General features: G+C 36.8%; 1 protein-coding gene and 2 pseudogenes across 3 annotated transcripts; all 3 read left to right on the top strand.

Moving 5' to 3' along the window:
- Positions 1 to 341: 341 nt before the first annotated feature.
- On the top strand, positions 342 to 3,924 carry LOC145611000 (G-type lectin S-receptor-like serine/threonine-protein kinase At1g11300; annotated as a pseudogene). The gene is made up of 7 exons (XR_014106313.1): positions 342 to 1,638; positions 1,756 to 1,902; positions 2,003 to 2,181; positions 2,280 to 2,490; positions 2,608 to 2,845; positions 2,948 to 3,095; positions 3,498 to 3,924. The product of XR_014106313.1 is annotated as a G-type lectin S-receptor-like serine/threonine-protein kinase At1g11300 (transcript).
- Positions 3,925 to 4,943: 1,019 nt separating this feature from the next.
- LOC145612652 (G-type lectin S-receptor-like serine/threonine-protein kinase At1g11300) lies at positions 4,944 to 9,632 on the top strand (annotated as a pseudogene). The gene is made up of 9 exons (XR_014106673.1): positions 4,944 to 6,406; positions 6,590 to 6,697; positions 6,787 to 6,962; positions 7,051 to 7,261; positions 7,368 to 7,605; positions 7,718 to 7,865; positions 8,280 to 8,816; positions 8,914 to 9,091; positions 9,228 to 9,632. The product of XR_014106673.1 is annotated as a G-type lectin S-receptor-like serine/threonine-protein kinase At1g11300 (transcript).
- An 8,579-nt stretch (positions 9,633 to 18,211) lies between these two features.
- On the top strand, positions 18,212 to 19,145 carry LOC145610999 (G-type lectin S-receptor-like serine/threonine-protein kinase At1g11300). Its single transcript, XM_081666246.1, has 2 exons — positions 18,212 to 18,998; positions 19,138 to 19,145. Exons 1-2 carry the CDS (start codon positions 18,212 to 18,214, stop codon positions 19,143 to 19,145), a joined length of 795 nt encoding a protein of 264 aa, XP_081522372.1.
- Positions 19,146 to 22,768: the final 3,623 nt, after the last annotated feature.

Raw genomic sequence — 22,768 nt, 5'->3', positions numbered from 1 at the left:
TGTTTGATGTCGGCCAATAAACCAAAACAAAGGTCAGGTCTCATTTTCTAAATGGTAGGAATGGTGGGCCATTTTTCAAAATTGTGAGGCAACTGGTGATAGTGGAGTCCATTCCTTTGCTTAGTCTGACTTGAAATCAAACAAGTTTACTTGGTGCTATGAAAACTTACAAAGTTTATTTGGTGCTATGGAAACATACATATATTGAAGATGACCTAACTGAGCCACAAATTAGTATACTTCTATGAAGTTGACTTATTATCACATTAATTATAAAGGGAAAGGATTACAAGATTTTTTGGTTATGTTTCACTCCCTTAAATTATTTTGCTCCTTACTACATGGCTTATTATGTCTATTTTGTTTTTCTGTTTCTCTCTTGGGTTTTGTTCTTTGAGTTTGGTTGCGCTCGAAACAATATTACAACCACTCAGCCTCTGAGAGACCCTGATACAATAGAGTCTAGTGATGGCAGTTTCAAGTTTGGTTTCTTCAGCCTTATTAACTCAACGGATCGCTACGTTGGAATCTGGTATAATAAGAAAGTTCGTGATACATTAGAAGTGATATGGATAGCCAACAGGGAAAACCCACTAAATGATTCTTCAGGGGTGATAAAAATATCTTGGGATGGAAATCTTCAGGTCTTGGATGGACAAAACAAGAGCATTTGGTCATCAAATGTAACAGCAGTTGTTCCTAACGAGTTTAGTAATAGTTCATGTGTTGCTCAGCTTCAAGATGTTGGGAGCCTTGTTTTACTTGCAGATTCTAGTGGGGATAATGTGGTATGGCAGAGTTTTGACCAGGTTACAAACTCATTGTTGCATCATATGAAATTAAGGTTTGATGATAATCACACAGCTACAACGCCTGTGATTGCGTCATGGAAGAGTGCTTCAGATCCATCTATTGGCCGTTTTACTGCTGGTTTTAATCACCGCAGTCGGCCTGAAATTTTTGTCTGGGATGGTGGTATTCCATATTGGCGATCAGGGCCATGGTATGGTGATATGTTTCTCGGAGTACGAGCTATGTACAATTATGCAGAAGATGATGGATTTCATATTGATGATGAAAATGATGGCACGTTTAACCTATCATTTTCTTCCACAACTAGAACAGTTACGGAGCATTATGTATTGAATTATGACGGTCTATTGTTAAAGAGATATTATATGGAAGCTGATGGGGGGGATTGGCTAAGTTTATGGAGGTCTCTAGAATCTGACTGTGATATTTATGGAAAGTGTGGAGAGTATGGGAGTTGTAACAGAAATCTTTTGCCTATATGTAGTTGTTTGCACGGCTTTGAACCAAGGAATAGCCTAGAATGGAATGCAGGTAATTGGAGTAACGGGTGTAAACCAAAAAAATCTTTGCAGTGTGGTACTGTTGGAGGGGAAGAAGATGGGTTTTTTAAGTACACTAATATGAAAGTGCCTGATAATGCCGCGTGGTTGTACTCAGATGATGAATATGATTGCAGGAAACAGTGCCTTGGAAATTGTACATGTTTAGCTTATGCTTATTATCCTGGTTTAGGGTGTATGGTCTGGAATATAACTTTGATTGATATACAGGAATTCTCATCTGTTGGTGTGGATCTTTTCATACGGTTGGCTCATTCAGAAATAGGTGATCATTTCTGATATTTTGCCTGTTCTGCTTTGTATTATTCCCATTGGTTTGCATTTCAGCATCTGTTGGCATTTTTATTCTTGTGCATTAAATTAAAAATGTTTTTGTTTTCAGTTGAACTTAATAAGCTTCAGCAACAGCAGCAAGGTAAAGCTAGCAAAGCAAAAAAACTTATGATATTGATGGTTATCATTGGAATAGCTGCAGTTGCTGTCATCGTATACTGTGTATGGAGGTGGATGTGGATGTGTCAAAGAAAAGGTATACCCCCCTTTTCAGTCACTTATACGTTATACCGCCTGTTGTGCACTACTTCCGATATTACAATCTGGTTTTGTTTACTGATAAGACAATATTATAGGAGTAACGAGAATTATGAGAAAGAAGACTTTATTACAAACCTCCATGCCTAAAGAAGGAACTACGAAAGTTGAAGTTGGTGATTTACCAGTGTTTGGATTGGAAAAGTTGGCAATAGCGACAGACCACTTTCAGGATATAAACAAGCTTGGGCGAGGTGGTTTTGGCGCTGTGTACAAGGTACCTACATAGATTTTTTTTTTCTTTTATTTTTTGTGTGGGGTGAGTGAGCAAGAGGTTACCAGAAATTGAAAATATGAAGTTTCTTTTATTTGCAGGGAATATTAGAAGATGGACAGGAGATAGCAGTGAAAAGACTTTCAAAAGGATCTGGACAAGGACTTAAAGAGTTCATGACTGAAGTGTTGGTCATCTCAAAACTTCAGCACAGAAATCTTGTCAAGCTGCTGGGTTGCTGTATCGAAGGAAATTAAAAAATGCTGGTGTATGAATACATGCCGAATAAGAGCCTGGATGCACTTCTTTTTGGTAAATTGTGCATACATTCTTAAGGTCCCATTATTCACTTATTCTACTAGGCAGGATGATATTTTGTTGATGATCCTCTTTCTTGGTGTGATTAACGACTCTACCTTTAAATCTCAGACTCAACGTATGAGAACATTTTGGACTGGAAAAGGCGATTCAACGTTATCCTAGGCATATGCCGAGGACTTCTTTACCTTCACCGGGATTCTAGATTAAGGATTATTCACAGGGATCTTAAAGCAAGCAACATTTTGCTGGATGGCAATCTGAATCCTAAGATATCAGACTTTGGCATGGCAAGGATATTTGGAGGTAACCAGGACCAAGGTGACACCAAAAGAATTGTTGGCACTTAGTGAGTTCCTGCTCATATATACACTTTTTGTAAATAGAAGAGAATTTAACCTTAAGCAGAGAGCTAATCCATCATTGCTAAACTCTTTTGCTTTAAATGCAGTGGCTATATGTCTCCTGAGTATGCTATGGAAGGCCGTTTTTCAGAAAAGTCGGATGTGTTTAGCCTTGGGGTGCTGCTACTAGAGATTGTAAGTGGGAGAAGGAACAATTGCTTCAAGGAAGACGACTCCTTGAGCCTCTTAAGTCATGTAAGATGTCTTACTTTATACTTAGAGCTTTATTGTTGTGTCTAATGGTGCAGAGTAGACATGATTGATGCATGATTCTGAGTATCTATTATCTTGGCTGATCTTGGGCAGGGTTACATTTTTTGATAAAATAAATTTGCCCAAGCTTCATAAATTAGTCTGGGAGCGGGCAAAAAACTATAGGATAATCTATAATGCACTTTATATATAGCCTGTTTCTACCCATCTAATGGCCTGAACATATATGGGTCTGGTAACCACTCATGCTAGAAATTGCATAAAAACTCTGCACAATTAGTTCAGATTTGCTATTTTGCTTTAAGAACTTTGCTCTCTTCGTCTCTTAGTGAACCGTTGTGTAAAGTGTAATAAACATCTAACCTGATTGCTTTTACGTTTTAGGCATGGAAATTGTGGAATGAGGGTAATATTCTGTCACTGATTGATCCAGCAATTTCAGAAATAACCTTCCATGCAGAAATTTTGAAGTGCGTACAACTAGGACTGCTATGCGTGCAAGAGTTTCCTGATAATAGACCGAGTGTTTCTATGATTCTTTCAATGATTGAGAGTGAGGTTACTGATCTACCTTGTCCATCTCAACCTGGTTTTACACAAAGAAGAGTTACTTCTCATAATGAAGCTCAACTAAATGATCATGAAAATGGTTCTGTTAATCATGTTTCTATTACTGCCTTAAGTGGTCGATAACTGCTGTTTTGGACAGCTGAGTACTGTATGTTGTCATTAGTATCCAGTGACCATATTTCTGACAGGAAATAATTCTTGTCAGAGATCATACGAAGTGTGAATTTGGAGATATAGACATTGCCAGCTTTCAGCTCTTGATGCCAATCGAGTAGCAAATTATATTGTGCCATTAGGCTATCTTATTGAAATACAATATCTAAGCATTGATCTAGAAGTAGATACGTAGTACTCTGTAATAAATTTCTTATTTCTTGTTTAATTAATCTAATTTCTAATTGGATGTAGCGAGGTGTTAGATAAGAAATACGGAGTAATTATATTGGTTAAAACACTACTAAGTTAGCGATGCAAGAAAAAATTACACGTCGTTCGGTGTAGTTAATGTAGTTTTACTCTAATATTTCCTTTTTCAATTTTTTATCTAATGTCCAGGGACGCTCATTAACTTTTGCCTTTCTAATTTAATTTCTGTAAAAGATTATCTAACTTTTGTATCTTTGCTTCCAAATACCAAGAAAAACATTAAAAAAAAATGCAACTTATAGAAGAATCTTCTAATTCTTGAATATAAAAAAGAATCTTCTATTTCTTAGTGAGTTAGTGATCATATATTCATATTGCAAGATCAGAAACAAGACCAAGAGCTCAAAAACCCCATTGATGAATTTAGTTTGTTCTCCATTTTCTCTCTTCATTTACATAGCTACATTATCACGGAATCTTTTGGTTCTGGAACTTTTTACTCAGGTATCATTCAAGACTCAAGAAACATGGTTGATTTTATTATTGTTGTTATTATTATTATTTGTTTGTTCCTATAAATCACGTATGATTGAAAATACTGAAATACAGATCACCACTATATGCTGCAAACTTTCTACTGGGACAATTGCAAGCAACGTGCAAGAGATTCAAAATGGGCAACCCAGAAAACAAGAACATAATACTCAATTAAGGTAAGTAATTTAATTTGTGTACTTTTTGTATGCACACCAACTGTTTGTTGATTTGCCTCACTGAGATTTTATACAACACCAATAAAAATGAAGAAGTCTAATTATTTGAAAAGTCATCAACTTAAAAAAAAAAAAACCATAGAGAAAATTTGAAAACAATACTAGTGTGACACGAAGGCTGTGAACTTTGCTTCTTAAGAAAAGTCTCAACTCAGAGCTGACAGTTGCTTCAATTAGATAAGACTTTTATTGAGGAAAGACCAAAAAACCAAAAATTTGGGTGTTTAATTTAATTAAGGCATAAGATAAGCTCCAAGTATTCTACCCTCTTAAAGTTGATTGCTTTCTACTTGATATCATGGCTTATGTGAATTATGTCCACACCCTTGTGCTCTTGTTCTCTTGGTTTTGGGTCTTTGAGCAATTTGGTTCCGCTCGAGGAGATATCACAGCTACTCAGTTTCTTAGAGATTCAGAAACACTGAAGTCTAGTAGAGGTTATTTCAAGCTAGGATTTTTCAGTCCTGTTAACTCAACGAATCGCTACGTTGGAATTTGGTATAATAAGGAGGTTGTTGATCAATTAGAAGTGGTATGGGTAGCCAACAGGGAAAACCCACTGAGTGATTCTTCTGGAGTGCTTAAGATATCTGGGGATGGAAATCTTCAGCTTTTAGATGGACATAACAAGAGTATTTGGTCATCAGAGAAAATAGATAATGCAGTAAATACTTCTGCTGCTCAGCTTTTGGATACTGGAAACCTTGTTTTACTCTCAAATGCCACTGGGGATATCATCTGGCAGAGTTTTGACCATCCTGTAAACTCGATGTTGCCACTTATGAAGCTAACCGTTGATGATAAAACAAAGACAAGGTCACTGCTTTCGTCTTGGAAGAGTGCTTCAGATCCATCAACTGGACGTTTCACAGCTGGTATTAATCACCGCAAGCTTACTGAAATTTTCATCTGGGATGGTGACCACCCTTATTGGCGATCAGGCCCTTGGGATGGTCATGTGTTTATTGGAGTACGGTCTATGTATTACTTGGCACCAGTTAAAGGATTTCATTTTGAAGATGACAATGAAGGTGCAATTAGCTTATCATTTTCTTCTGTGAATGATAGAGTTACGCAACACTATGTATTAACTCATGATGGTGTGGTGCTACAAAAAGATTGGAAAGACGATAAAAGTGATTGGAAAATTTTATGGCAGACCCTAGAATCTGAGACTGAGTGTGATATATATGGAAAGTGTGGAGAATTTGGGAGCTGTAATTCACATCATTCACCAATTTGTAGCTGCTTGAAGGGCTTTGAACCAAGGAATCACGAAGAATGGAGTGCAGGGAATTGGAGTAGTGGGTGTGTTCGAAGAACACAATTGCAGTGTGGTACTATAGGAGGGGAAGAAGATGGGTTTTTGAGGTTAAGGAATATGAAGGTGCCAGACAATGCTGAGTGGTTGCTTTCAGATGATGAACAGACCTGCAGGAGACTGCCTAAAGAATTGTTTGTGCTCATCTTATGCTTATTATTTGGGTTTTGGGTGTATGATCTGGAATGGAAGCTTGATTGACATACAGGATTTCTCCCCTGTTGGTGTTGATCTTTTCATCCGATTGGCTCATTCAGAACTAGGTGACCATTTCCCTATATTTGATAGTTTTGTGTGATCTGCTTGCTCCTAATCTCCTATATTTAATGGAAATAACCAATGGTTCAGGAGTAATAAATTTGATTTATTTTATAATACTGAGATTAGTGGAATATATCTAAATGAGTTCATATGATTAACTATGTGTGCTTTTTTGCTTTGAGTAGGTGACAACAGCAAACAGAAAGTAATTATTGCAGTCATAGTGATTATGGGTACTTCTACACTAGCCATTTTCCTATACTGTGTATGGAGGTGGATAAATCAACGATATGGTGACATCTTCTGCCCTTTCACCAGCTAATTTTGTAGTTTACAATTTTTTGTCTAGCAACATCGATTTATGATGCTATTGCTTTAGCAGGAAAGTCATCCACAAACAATGAAGCAAAATGGAAATATTACAGGGTCGGGGTTGGAATAAGTCATAATGGTTACCATGATTTACCTTTGTTTAAATTCAAAGAGCTGATAGCTGCAACTAGCAACTTTTCTGAAAACAACAAGCTAGGTCGAGGTGGATTTGGTCTGGTGTACAAGGTATGTAATTGCTTTTACTGTAAACAATTATGTGGTGAATATATATGTAGAGAGAACATTGGTATGAAGATCAGATGAGATTTTATAGGGAATTCTGGAAGATGGACAAGAGATTGCTGTAAAAAGACTCTCTACAGCATCTATGCAAGGCCCACAAGAATTTATGAATGAAGTGATTGTAATCTCGAAACTTCAACACAAAAATCTTGTCAGATTGTTGGGCTGCTGTGTAGAAGGAGAAGAGAAACTATTGGTGTATGAATACATGCCAAATAAGAGTTTGGATGCTTTCCTCTCCGGTTTGAACAATAACTTTTGATTATCTTAGATAAAATTTTCCAATAATTTAATCAATTTTTATTTCTAATGGCAATTGATGTACTGTTCTGTGTTTTTTGTACTTAGATCTCTCAAATCGGGAACATTTGGACTGGTTGAAGCGCTTCAATATAATCAAAGGGATATGTAGAGGTCTCCTTTACCTTCATAGAGATTCTAGATTAAGGATTATCCATAGAGATCTTAAAGCAAGCAACATTTTATTGGATGTCAATCTCAATCCCAAGATATCTGACTTTGGGATGGCAAGGATTTTTGAAAGCAATCAAGACCAAGGTGACACTCAAAGGATTGTCGGCACCTAGTGAGTTCCTGCCCATGTTTATTGTTACTATAAACTAAACAGAATTGAACCTTTTTACTGATCACAGAACTAATGCATCTTTTTCCTAATTTCTTTTCTGCTCGGAATACAGCGGCTATATGTCTCCAGAGTATGCAATGGAAGGCCGATACTCAGAGAAGTCAGATGTGTTCAGCTTTGGGGTGCTGCTACTAGAGATTGTTAGTGGAAGAAGGAACAATAGCTTTACTGATGAGGATACATGGAACCTATTAAGTCACGTAAGATATTCTGTACTGTCGATTCAACATCAATGTCAAATAGTCTAGTTTTAACTTTCACCTTTATTGATAGACACGAGTCCTCAATTTTGTTGTTTAAAAGTAAATAAACTACCCGCCACACTCTTCCTGGGTAATTACATACACATTGTTCATATTTACAAAATTGGGGATGCAGCTTGTCACATGCTAAGCTGCTCTCTCCTTGGGAACCTTGAGAATCTTCTTTTCTCATTGCCTGTTTTTTTTTCATTGAATTATTCACATTTTGTGAGATTCAAATTATATGTTGCAATGACCTGGGTTACCCTGCTTTGCTCTAATCTTTAAATATTGTGCATATTGATTCAAAAAAAAAAAAAAAAAAAATTGTGCATATTGATTGTTAAATCTTTATCGTTTCTATGGTTTTAGGCATGGAAATTATGGAATGAGGATGATATATTGTCATTGATTGATCCAACAATTTCATACTCCACCTTCCGGTTAGAGATCTTGAGGTGCATACAAGTAGGACTATTGTCTGTGCAAGAATTTCCTGAAGATAGACCAAGCATTGCCATGGTTGTTTCCATGATAGAGAGTGAAGTAATAGAGCTACCTCGTCCAACACAACCTGGCTTTACATTAAGAAGAATTGTTTCTTTGAACGAAGCCCAACGCAATGGCCGTGAATGTTTTTCAGTTAATGGTGTTTCAATTAGTTCCATAGGTGGTCGGTGACTAGCAGTTTTGAGCAGAGAGTGGTAACCTAAAGTATATATTGTGACTAGTGATAACAGTTGCTGACATCTAGTGTATTACCAGTTGTGATAAGGTATTCTAGCTAGCAAAATAAAAATATTAGTTATAGTGGTAGTTATGGGTTTTTTTTTTTTTAACAAATAGCTACAGTTGCCATCATCAATCTCATCATATATTGTGCATGGAGGTGGACATGTCAAGGAAATGGTGATTTCCATCCCTTTTTTGATTCATTATATTGCTTGTTATGCAACAGAATCAACATAATTTATTGGCTAAGTTTTCTGATAAGATGATGCTGTAGGTGTAACAAGAGTTACAAGAATGGAGACCATTGCAAAACTCAATGACTAAATACAGAACTAGTAAAGTTGAAGTTGGTGACTTACTATAGTTTGGATTTGGATTGGTTGGCAATTGTGACTGACCACGTTCAGGATATTAACAAGCTTGGGCAAGGTGGTCTTGACGCAGTGGAGAAGGTAACTTTTTTTTTCCTATATATATATATATATATATTTTAATTTTTTTTTTATTTTTAGAAAAGGAGGGGGTGTTGAGGGTGCTGATTACCAGCAAGGCTGTAACTGGAAATCTGAAGTTGTTATGTTTATGCAGGAAAAACAGAAGATGAACAAGAGGTAGTGATTAAAAAACTTTCGGAAACATCTAGTCAAGGACTCAAGAGTTCACGACTGAAGTGTTGAATTGTTGATTATCTCAAAACTTCGTCATAAAATCTTGCCAAGCTGCTGCAGACTGCGGTGCTGTATAGAAGGAGAAGAGAAAATGCTGTTGTAAATATATATATGGTGCACATATTCTGAAGCTCTTATCCTACATGGTAAGATGATCTTTGGTCATTAGTCTTTGTCTTTATGTGATTGATGGAACAATCTTAAAACTCAGATCCAACATATTTTGACAAAGTTTCCTTAATTTTGTAATTATTGTCCACAAAGTTGTGTGCTGCTTAAATTTTTTTTTTTTTTAGTGAATACAGTTTGACTTTATCATTTTTCACACTCTCATATAGTATCAGTTGACTGTGTATGTGCCATATGTAATATTCAATTTTTTGGGTGCAATTGAGCCATTAGGACATTACATATTACAAAGTGGGGACGGTGATTCAAACCTGTAATCTATTATACATAAGCCCCCTGTCTTTGCCAATAGACTAAGGACTCATCAATACATACTGAAAATATTGTCAATAGTCACATGAGATATTGTTATATCTGTCTCAAATACATATTATCAGATGTTTATTTTTGTTTGTCAATCATAAAAGGTATTGATGGTTGGATTTGTGCATTGACAAATAGGATAATTGGTAGAGGGATATTCGGTCGTTGGACGATCACCCTCAAGCCAAACACTATTTCTACCTAAACTAACCTAAGACAAGTCTAGGGCAAGTAGAGGATCGTATCCACAGGGAATGGGTATGAGTACACCGAGAGTATGAAACGGTTGCAATCTAGTTCGGTCACAAATTGGAGGTTTGATTAAATAACTACTATATGGAGACAAACACTAGGGGGGAAATGGGGATAGACACCAACCAAACCAATGGATCAAAACAATAGGCAAGCATGTACACAAATTGGATGATAGAGAGGGCACTCAACATTGTCTTCTTTTGAAGTCACCACACTAAGCATTCTTAAACCAAACTCAACTAGCAAGATAGGCCAACCAAGTCTTAACAATAGGAAGTAGACTACTAACTCGGGTTTGTCTTTCGATCGGTTCGAGATAGTACTAAGGCACAAATAATTGGGATTTCTCACCTAATTACCGCAACTAAGACTACTACATCATCCAAACGAGGTACCGTAATCAAGATAGAAATTCGGTCTAATCATACAAGAAAAGGTTCACTTCTCTCGAAACTACAACACTAAGCATTCCTAAACTAAACTCGACTAACAAGATAGGCCAACCAAGTTTTAACGATGGGAAGTAGACTACTAACTCGGGTTTGTCTTTCGATCGGTTCGAGATAGCTTAGTACTAAGGCACAAATAATTGGGATTTCTCTCCTAATTACCGCAACTAAGACTACTACATCATCCAAACGAGGTACCGTAATCAAGAGGAATTTAGCATAATCATACAAGAAATGGCTCACAACTAGACCTCATCTTTCAATGCAAGCATAGAAGTGAATACATGAGCAATAAGTGGCCATCCAATTACACATGCAATTAACCAATTCTTTAACAATCAATCATCAACCCAAAATGAACATGCAAACACAAACATCAATTAACCCATGGCTTGGTTGGGTCTTCATCCAACCCCTAGTTAAGAAACTACTCACTAAACATGGTGAGGGACATCAAAACAACAAGTTCCAATTCAAACATTAAGTTAACAAGTTGAGAGGAGTAGTAGGAATAAGGTAGATCGGACATGCAACAACAATTAAGCAAGATCAAGAGAGAAATTAACAATTCAAAGTAAATAAAAACTGAAATTAAAGAGTAAGGGATAGAGGAAAGAGATTACTAATGAAGCTTCAAGGTTGAGAAAATGTTGAAAGGAAGAATACAAACTTCAATTAATCTACTTCAATGATAGAGTTTGAGAGAAACTAAGCTAATTAATAAGAGTTTAGAGAGTTAAGGGCCTAAGAAGACTAAAGGGAAGAAGGTGATCTTCTCCAAGGAAGAAGATGCAGAAAACTGAAGCCAAGGGTCGTATTTATACACCCCGAAATAACATTGTAAAATCCGCCCAAAAAGTCGGGTCTGCATGTAGGAGCGCCCTCTCCTGGATAGAGGAGCGCCCGCTCCTCAGGCTGGAGCGCCCTCTCCTGGATCTTGCGCGCCCTCTCCTCCTGCAGCAATTTGAGGCAGTTTGTAGGAAAACAGGGAGGAGCGCCCGCTCCTATATAGGTGCACGCCCGCTCCTAAAAGTGCAGGGGAGGCAGAATGTGGCAGTTCAGGCAGGAGCGCCCGCTCCTAACAGGCTGCACGCCCTCTCCTCTTATGCTTTGCTTCCAATATAGTTCTTCATGTTCATGCTATGTGACCAATTTCTCCTTGTAACACCCCAAAAATTCTCCCTTTTTCAAACCACTTACTTTAAATAAAATAGTGGAGAACCATTGACATGTTACCGCCACGTGTTAAAACGTTAAGGCTTTATCAAAGTATCGCAGCGGAAAAATCAAACTTAAGTATTTAAAATAACACAATTTAGAAAACGAATAAGTCAAAGCTTACAAATTGGAACCATATAAGGCCCTTATTTAAAACCAAACCAATATTAAAAATCCAAAACATAAACGAAATAGCAAAGCATAAATAAGTTCAACACAAGAATCGAATACTCTCAATCACACCAATCCCTTGACAATGCGTTTGTCAAATCCCTTAACTTCACATCATCAAGCTAACCTGTGCATACTGCTCCCCAATAATACAAGTGTAATAATTGGATCATCACAGGGTCATTGAAAGGCGAAGGCCATGACCAAAAGAAAACACACACAAAAGCACGCAATCAGCAAAGCTGAGTACATACAAGCTACAACGTACCAAACCTAGCATGCTCAATTAATTAAAGTAATTAAACATACAACACGAATTCATTAATCAAGTCTCCACACTTAGACAATTCAATTGACTCAACATACTTACTAACCAATTCCAAACACTTGACTCATCATATTCAATTTAATAAATTTAATTTAGTTTGGAGTAAGCAATAGACCAGGTTGTCCAATCCAGGTCCCAAATGACCATTTGAAATAAAAGTTTAGCGCGATGCAAGAATGGGCGCGACTCCATTCTCACAAAGTTAGTCTAGGATCCCATCTAACTTTCATTATAAAATAAAATGTAAATACCAAAAGAGAAGAGGACATGTTGATCAAACAAGCCTCGAAAAGCCACGGGCTACCACCGTGTACCCCAACCCATAATTGTCAATACTCTAGAAGTGCACGCTTTCCAGAGTTTTATTGCTCATCCATGTTTCACTTTACGTGATTACAATTTTAATTAATAGCCGACTCAATCAAGAAGACCATACATAACAATCATACATCAATTCGTTTTTAATCTTATTTAAGACAATGGTGATCACATCACAAATTAACCTTTAATTCCATTAAACTTCCAAATTATCCAAAATTGTTGAACATAGTCAACTCACCTAGCCATTTCGGCTTAATCCACCTTTACTCAACATACTAACAAGTTATGATTGAGTAATAAATAAATAATAATAACCTTGTGGAATAATTAATAAATTCATTCCACTTAAACCATTCAATTCCAATCCTTTAATAAACCAAATGTGGTTAACAAACCAATCCAATAAAATTATGCTTGTATCAACATTCCATACAAACATTTTATCCAATATAATTCAACATGTTTGCATCCATAATTCCATACAAACATAATCAATTCACCAAAACATGTTTCATAAACATAAGCACATGAATTAAATCAATGTGTAACCAAACAATTTCCATCCAAGTGTTCCCTAATCATGAAACTAAGTTCTTTCCTTTTGGTACCTAAACATGATACTACTTATAACGAAGTAGACATGTACGTACCTCATACAAACAATCCTTTTGAGCCACTTTTAATCACTTAAAATTCTCCTAGGGAATAATCACTTCCTAGAAAACAACCAACAATTAATATTACTATCCCAAGTAATTTCCAACAATATAATATGATGAAAAACTTATTAAAATAAATAAAACATATATTTATATGCTTAATTAACTTTAAAAATAATTAATTTTATTAATCAAACTCAAGGATAAAATTTTAAAAATAAAAAACTTCGTTAAAAATGAAAAACTGCCCGAAAATCATATTTAGAGGCAGAATTTGGCCACGAGAGGGTGGTGCTCACTACCAAAGGTAGTGAGTCTTTCTTAAAACATCGTTTCCACATGGAAAACACTACTTTTTTGTCAAAATCGGATGAGTTCAGAACCTGATCGGGATTAAAACGGGATTAATATTAACGAACCGAAATCTAAACATTAAAATACGAATTTACGTGCTCAAAATAATCTGGAAACTAATTAGTAATATAATCACCAAAATTTCAAAACATCATTACTATAAAAGCCCTAAATCAATTGTTCATAAAAACCCTAAAATCATGATTTTCAATAAATTGAAACCCTAGGTTTATAATTCATAAAATATGAAATTTATAACATAAATATAATCTGAAATTTATAATCTTTATACCATTAAAATATAATTTAATACTAAAAATATAATCTTTATACTAAAATCAAAACCCAAAACAATTAAAATAACATTAAGCAAAATAATGAAACAAAGGAGGATGAAAATAAGACTAACCTTTTTGTGTGGGAAATTTTGGGGATGTATGGGGTATTTATAGGAGAGAGAGTGGTGTAGGGTTAGTTTTAAGATTGGGCCTCATAAAATTAATGGGCCAATTAAGAAAAGAAAGTGGGTTTGGTTTGTTTGCTGGATATAAATTAGTGAAGAAAGGTTCATAAAAAGTTCTTTGTAATAAAATCGTTCATCAAACCCAAAAATAATTTGAAACTTTTGAAATTAAATCCGAAAAAAAATACAAATAAATATTATGAATAAAATATAATTTCATTACTAATATATTTAAAAATACGGGGGATTACACTCCTTGCATCTACAAACACGAACACACACATAAAAAGGAACGGGGAAGCCAAAAGTTGTAATCATACACAAAAAGGAGTCGGAAAGGGGGATAAAGAGGGGAAAATGACAACAAAATTGTGCTAAAAATACCATGATAAGTGGACAAATAAAACACTTATCAAATTCCCCCAAACTAGCCAATTGCTTGTCCCTAAGCAATTCACTTGGCGCAAAAGAAACCAATAGATTAATCCGCTCAAAGAAAAGCACATGTAAAGATAAAAGAATCCTTAAGCAATAAAACTCGAGCATGAGGTATATGCCTAAGATCAACCACGGTCATGACTAGCCAAGGCCTAGCTAACCTTCCCGAATGTACTCAACTTTGGTCCATTCAACCAATCTTACCGCGTCCCCAACACAAAGTTCAAATTCCCCCTAATGGTAGTGTCTCATGACTCCTCGAAGGAGCCGGAAGAAAAATAGACAAAAGAAGGTTTAGAACACTCGACATCTCAATGATAAGTACCCTCTCCATATGCTTGTGAACCAACTCCCTCCACCGACTATGGCTTCAACTACTCTACTAACATTACAAAACTCAAGGATTACGACACAAGTTAAGGCATAGAGAAAACTAGAAGTGCTTTGCAATTAAAGTCAAGCTAAGGTATATAGCACTAAGAGCAAACCTAAAGAGGTTTCTAACTTTGACCCAAATTACAAAATATGAATAAACTTGAAATAAAAACGCACCCCCAAGCTTGTTTAATTGCTAGGGTGATGGCTATTCATCACTTCTTTTCTTTCCCTTCTTTTTTTCTTTTTTTTTTTTCTTTCTTTCTTTCTTTCTTTTTTTTTTTTTTTTTTTTTTTTTTCAAACTTGAACATTTACATCACTAACTACTAATTACAATAAATTAAAAATTGAACTAAGAAAACAAGAATGATATGCCTTAATTTTTTTGTGAATAAACAATACATAACAACCTTCATCAATCACTAAGAGTAGTTTAGGCCGCGATCTTGGGAGTTGGGACTCAAGTTGTCGATCTAGGTACTAAATCAAAGAGGATCCTTGCCACTCATTCAAAATGTAGTAGGCTTGAAAATATTACAACCTCACTTTTGGGAACAATATGGGATCAATTACTACCTTTTGGGGTTCAAATTCCTTTGATATGGGCGACAACCTTCTTACCACAATCCTAGACTTTAGGTCTCGTACATTCGGTAAGGTTATTGTCACACTAGCCTAAACTAGCCAATTCTATGTTCAACCAAGGGCATCTAAACCATGCTCGAAATTTTATTACCAAAAGAAAGCAAATATCCATCACATGCAATCCAATATCCTCATTGAGGACTATTCTAAAAGCAATTTTTTTTTTTTATTTTTTTTTAGAGGAAAAGCAAAAATACTCGGGTTGCCTCCCGGGAGCGCTTCTTTAACGTCACTAGCTTGACGAAAATTCGAAGATTGGTTTCTTCACTAACACCTACAACAAAAAGTTAGTCAAAGAAATCAAAGAAAAACAAATCTATACAAATGAACTAGTCTCACATGTTTCACAAGTAACTCAATGCTCAACGCCATTCCCCGGCAACGGCGCCATTTTGGTAGAGGGATATTCGGTCGTTGGACGATCACCCTCAAGCCAAACACTATTTCTACCTAAACTAACCTAAGACAAGTCTAGGGCAAGTAGAGGATCGTATCCACAGGGAATGGGTATGAGTACACCGAGAGTATGAAACGGTTGCAATCTAGTTCGGTCACAAATTGGAGGTTTGATTAAATAACTACTATATGGAGACAAACACTAGGGGGGAAATGGGGATAGACACCAACCAAACCAATGGATCAAAACAATAGGCAAGCATGTACACAAATTGGATGATAGAGAGGGCACTCAACATTGTCTTCTTTTGAAGTCACCACACTAAGCATTCTTAAACCAAACTCAACTAGCAAGATAGGCCAACCAAGTCTTAACAATAGGAAGTAGACTACTAACTCGGGTTTGTCTTTCGATCGGTTCGAGATAGTACTAAGGCACAAATAATTGGGATTTCTCACCTAATTACCGCAACTAAGACTACTACATCATCCAAACGAGGTACCGTAATCAAGATAGAAATTCGGTCTAATCATACAAGAAAAGGTTCACTTCTCTCGAAACTACAACACTAAGCATTCCTAAACTAAACTCGACTAACAAGATAGGCCAACCAAGTTTTAACGATGGGAAGTAGACTACTAACTCGGGTTTGTCTTTCGATCGGTTCGAGATAGCTTAGTACTAAGGCACAAATAATTGGGATTTCTCTCCTAATTACCGCAACTAAGACTACTACATCATCCAAACGAGGTACCGTAATCAAGAGGAATTTAGCATAATCATACAAGAAATGGCTCACAACTAGACCTCATCTTTCAATGCAAGCATAGAAGTGAATACATGAGCAATAAGTGGCCATCCAATTACACATGCAATTAACCAATTCTTTAACAATCAATCATCAACCCAAAATGAACATGCAAACACAAACATCAATTAACCCATGGCTTGGTTGGGTCTTCATCCAACCCCTAGTTAAGAAACTACTCACTAAACATGGTGAGGGACATCAAAACAACAAGTTCCAATTCAAACATTAAGTTAACAAGTTGAGAGGAGTAGTAGGAATAAGGTAGATCGGACATGCAACAACAATTAAGCAAGATCAAGAGAGAAATTAACAATTCAAAGTAAATAAAAACTGAAATTAAAGAGTAAGGGATAGAGGAAAGAGATTACTAATGAAGCTTCAAGGTTGAGAAAATGTTGAAAGGAAGAATACAAACTTCAATTAATCTACTTCAATGATAGAGTTTGAGAGAAACTAAGCTAATTAATAAGAGTTTAGAGAGTTAAGGGCCTAAGAAGACTAAAGGGAAGAAGGTGATCTTCTCCAAGGAAGAAGATGCAGAAAACTGAAGCCAAGGGTCGTATTTATACACCCCGAAATAACATTGTAAAATCCGCCCAAAAAGTCGGGTCTGCATGTAGGAGCGCCCTCTCCTGGATAGAGGAGCGCCCGCTCCTCAGGCTGGAGCGCCCTCTCCTGGATCTTGCGCGCCCTCTCCTCCTGCAGCAATTTGAGGCAGTTTGTAGGAAAACAGGGAGGAGCGCCCGCTCCTATATAGGTGCACGCCCGCTCCTAAAAGTGCAGGGGAGGCAGAATGTGGCAGTTCAGGCAGGAGCGCCCGCTCCTAACAGGCTGCACGCCCTCTCCTCTTGTGCTTTGCTTCCAATATAGTTCTTCATGTTCATGCTATGTGACCAATTTCTCCTTGCATCTACAAACACGAACACACACATAAAAAGGAACGGGGAAGCCAAAAGTTGTAATCATACACAAAAAGGAGTCGGAAAGGGGGATAAAGAGGGGAAAATGACAACAAAATTGTGCTAAAAATACCATGATAAGTGGACAAATAAAACACTTATCAATAATAGAATTGTGTCAATTAAGTATAAACAAGAGAATTAAGTATATTGCATTATTGCCATTGGGGCATGGATACAATGCTTTATAATATTAATAATTAAATAAATGAATAAAGTTTAAAGGTTATGAAGCTTCTGATTCTGTATATTTGACTATGACTGGAAGGCTGTGCATAATGGCCAACTTTGTACTAGGAAAATAGTAAGCATAGTGCTGGCTGCTGAGAATTGAAATGGGCGTTTCTAATATGATTTTTGCCTGAGTGGGAGAAGTTATTAGCTTACGAAACTTCTAGTAATAAGGTTAGTCAGTCAACAATGAAACAAAATTAGAAAAACAGGAATTTGCAATGCAAAAACTGACCACCCAATTACGAAGGGAAGACCAAAGTTCAGGCTCAAAAAGGTATCAAGGCATAGGCAAAGGTTCCTGAATCCTGATTGTTTGTCCTCTCTACCTAATATTATGAGTTATGTCAATATCCTCGTGCTCTTTATCTCTTGGTTTTGGGTCTATGAGTTTGGTTCAGCTCGACGAGATATTACAACCACTCAATCTCTTAGAGACATGGAAACTCTAGAGTCTAGTAATGCCATTTTCAAGTTTGGGTTTTTCAGCCCCATTAACTCAACATATCGCTATGTTGGAATCTGGTATACTAAGGAGGTTGCTAAACAATTAAAAGTGGTTTGGGTGGCAAACAGAAATAACCCTCTTAGTGATTCTTCAGGGGTGCTTAAAATTTCCGGAGATGGAAATCTTCAACTATTGGATGGTAAAAACAAAAGTATTTGGTCATCAAACATATCAGGTAATAATAAGGTCAATTCTTCTGTTGCTCAGCTTCTGGATTCTGGAAACTTAGTTTTATCTTCTAGCGGGAATATCATCTGGCAGAGTTTTGACCATCCTACAGACTCAATGTTGCAAAATATGTATATGTATTTTGATGAGAATTCAACCATATCACCGCTTGTTACATCTTGGAAGAGTGCTTCAAATCCATCAGATGGACGGTTTACAGTTGGTATTAATCACCGTTGGCTTTATGAAGTTTTCATCTGGGATGGTGTTCATCCTTATTGGCGATCAGGACCTTGGAATGGTCAAGTGTTGATGGGGATACGAGCTATGTACTATTTTGCACAAGTTGACGGATTTAGTCTTGAAAATGACAATGGAGTCACTGTTAGCATATCTGTTTCTTCCACAACCAAAAGACTGACGAATTACTTTGTACTGATTTATGACGGTAGGTTGTTACAAAAAGATTGGCAAGACGATAAAAAGGATTGGAAAATTGAATGGAATTCCCTAGAATCTGAATGTGATATATATGGAAAGTGTGGAGAATTTGGGAGTTGTAACTCGAATAGTTTGCCAATCTGTAGTTGCTTGAGGGGCTTTCAACCAAGGAATGACCAAGAGTGGAGTGCAGGAAATTGGAGTAGTGGGTGTGTTCGGAGAACACCTCTGCAATGTGCGAATATAGGAGGGGAAGATGATGGATTTTCAAGGTTAAGGAACGTTAAAGCACTACAAGAAAAGGGCCGTTTTGCGACGGAAATAATTCGTCGCAAACTGGCAAATTTCCGTCGCAAAGTGACTTTGCGACGGATTTCCGTCACAGGCATGGCGTCGCTCGAACTTTCGTAGCAAACAGTCCTTTTGTGACGGAATATCCGTCGCAAAACGAATTGCGACGGATTTTGCGACGGAAAGGTAGTTGTAGCTGAAAACAACATTTGCGACGAAAATTCCGTAGCAAGAGGAGTCATTTTGCGACGGAATATTCCGTCACAAATTTTGCGACGGAATGTATTTCCGTCGCAAAATGGATTCTTTTGCGACGGAATAGTCCGTCACAAATTTTGCGACGGAATGTAATTCCGTCACAAATTTTGCGACGGAAATTCCGTCGCAAAGTTATTGTAATTTTAATTTTTTTTTTTTTTTGTATTTTGTTTTTTTTTCCTGGAACCTGTATTCCTGCAATCCTGTTTAATTTTTTTGTATTTTGTTTTGTTTTCCTGGAACCTGTATTCATGCAATCTTGTTTAATAAAATACGTGCATTTAAAATAATTTCAGTCAAAAAGTCCACGCCCTAACATAATTCAAATATATACAACACGTAGCCGTAACTACCAAGTACGGTACATGATATAATTTTTTAAACTACAATGTCATCCATATACAAAAATCGAAAAATGACACCTAACTAAACACAAGCTGGCTGTCCTTGGCCTGCACCACCACCACCACCACCACCCGGGTCGTTCCTGGGGTCTCGAATCTGAGGCTGAATCGTAGAACAAGTGAAAGGAGTGGTCAATCCTGTAAATCTACTGGCTAACTCCTCTAAGAACTCCTTGTTCTTCCTCTCGATTTCAGCCATCCGTTCTGCCACTCGAGCCTCCACTCGAGCATCGAGCTGTTCCGCCACACGGCTATCGATCTGGCTCTCAATTGCTTCCACCCTCTCATTCAACTCCTTGTGGAAGTTTTCCTGCATTTGAGTTATGACCGACGGTACGTATTGGCTGGAAGAACCCGATCCTCGTCCCCTAGATGTGCCGTAGTACAAGTCAGCACCAACACCAAGACCTCTAACACGACCCTTCTTATTACGACCACCAGCCGCCTCAAAGAAAATTTCATTTTCAGACAGTTGGGAACCCTGGGTTCTTGATTCCTCCTGTCTGTGTTGGTACGCCTCCTGTAACAAACAAAGGATATACAATGCAGAAATAAAAATAAAGAATGAGAACCAATAGTTTGAGGCTTGATATAGTTCATAAGTGGCAATATAGGTTCACTAGGTCCTAAAACTAGGAAAATTGGGTGAAAATGGGGCGTTTTTGGTTCTAACTTGTCTATTTCTCACATTTGTTATCTAATGAACCTATTTTTGACCTTAATACACCTAACTAACATAGTTACTTGAGTTTGAGGCTTGAAATTGTTTATAAGTGGCAATATAGGTTCACTAGGTCCTAAAACTAGAAAAAATGGGCGAAAATGGGGCGTTTTTGGTTCTAACTTGCCTATTTCTCACATTTGTTATCAAATGAGCTTATTTTTGACCATAATACACCTAAATAACATAGTTACTTGAGTTCGAGGCTTGAAATAGTTCATAAGTGGCAATATAGGTTCACTAGGTCCTAAAACTAGGAAAATTGGGTGAAAATGGGGCGTTTTTGGTTCTAACTTGCCTATTTCTCACATTTGTTATCTAATGAACCTATTTTTGTGACCTTAATACACCTAACTAACATAGTTACTTGAGTTTGAGGCTTGAAATTGTTTATAAGTGGCAATATAGGTTCACTAGGTCCTAAAACTAGAAAAAATGGGCGAAAATGGGGCGTTTTTGGTTCTAACTTGCCTATTTCTCACATTTGTTATCAAATGAGCTTATTTTTGACCATAATACACCTACCTAACATAGTTACTTGAGTTCGAGGCTTGAAATAGTTCATAAGTGGCAATATAGGAAACAAGTGGCTTGAAAATGGGCGAAAACTAGTTATTACCGCTACGCTCTGTTCGTTTCATTGTCACAACTTCTACACAACTCACGCATATAATCATATCAGTCACAAACAATAGTAGCAAAGTATCAAGCTAAGTTCTTTTCTTCATAAAATCAAACCTACATGAGGTTTTAGATGACATATATCCAGGGGTCCTTATCACTCCAACCTAACCCATCCTTGGACATCTTATCTCACTAGTGAATGTATGCCTAGTGATGAAACACATATAATTAACACACAATTACCCACATTCAAATAAACATACATACACTAACATGTATTTTTAAATTAACATATATTTTAAACTAATCTAACATATATTTTAAACTAATCTAACATATATTTTAAACTAAACTAACATACATTATAAACTAACTAACATATATTTTAAACTAAAATAACATACATTATAAACTAATCTAACATGTATTTTAAACTAAACTAACATACATTAAACTAATTCTAACATTGCAATATATCTTAAAAATTAAACTAATTCTAACATTGCAATATAAATTAAACTACACTACACTAAACACAAGTAATTAAATAATAAAATTTAGTTACAAATTAAATTAAAAAACATAATTAGAAAAAGTTAGGGTTTACATTAAAATTAAATTGAAAACAAAAACAAAGGGGGATAGTGGAATACTCACCGGGATTTGAGGGTGTTGTGGCGGAAATCCGGCTGCCGGAAGGAGGGTGGTGTGGTGGCTGCACACCGCCGGCGAACGGAGGGGCGTGAGTGGGCTTGAACGGAGGGGGTGGCGTGGGTGGGCGTGAGTGCGCGTGAGTGGGAGTGAACGGAAGGGGTGGGCGTTAGTAGGTGTGAGTGGCCGGATTCCGGTCGTTCCGGTGGCGACAGCGGCGGTGAAGTGGCCGGATTTTCTTTCTCTCTCTACGCTTTCCTCTATCTCTCTCTACGCTTTCCTCTTTCTGTTCTTCGTTTTCTTTTTCTCTCTCCTTCAGCGAAACTTCAGTTTTTTTTAAAAAAATTTAAAAACTTTTTGCGACGGAATTTCCGTCGCAGAATCCGTCGCAAAATGTTTTTTTTTTTATTTTTTTTTTAATATTGTTTTGCGACGATTATTTCCGTCGCAAACAAACTTTTGCGAGGGAATAAATTCCGTCGCAAACTTTGCGACGGAAATTCCGTCGCAAAAGTTTGTTTCCGTCGCAAAGTTGCGACGGAATTTATTCCCTCGCAAATTAACCCTTTTTGCGACGGAATTGTAGTCCGTTGCAAGGTTTCCGTCGCAAAATGACCTATTTCTTGTAGTGAATCAAAATGGGAGTGTTGAGGCGAGTAGGCAAATGCACCTCAAAGTGTGAGATGCTAAGACTTCCTCATGTTGAGGCTTCGTTGATCCTCGTATGTTCTGTCGAAGGTTATTAATTGTTTGAATAAGTTTATTTCCTCTAATAAATTAAACCTATCATACATTCAAGCATGAATAGTGAATATTGTCACTATAATA

Source organism: Chenopodium album, chromosome 24 (genome assembly GCF_948465745.1).
Source record: "Chenopodium album chromosome 24, dcCheAlbu1.1, whole genome shotgun sequence".
NCBI classification, from domain to species: domain Eukaryota; kingdom Viridiplantae; phylum Streptophyta; class Magnoliopsida; order Caryophyllales; family Amaranthaceae; genus Chenopodium; species Chenopodium album.
Note: the sequence above shows the minus strand (reverse complement) of the source record. Positions and strands in the feature narration are given on the sequence as shown.

What these genes read in the sequence shown, in the direction of transcription:
- LOC145610999 (XM_081666246.1), top strand. Translation starts at nt 18,212, where the DNA reads ATGAGTTATGTCAATATCCTCGTGCTCTTTATCTCTTGGTTTTGGGTC.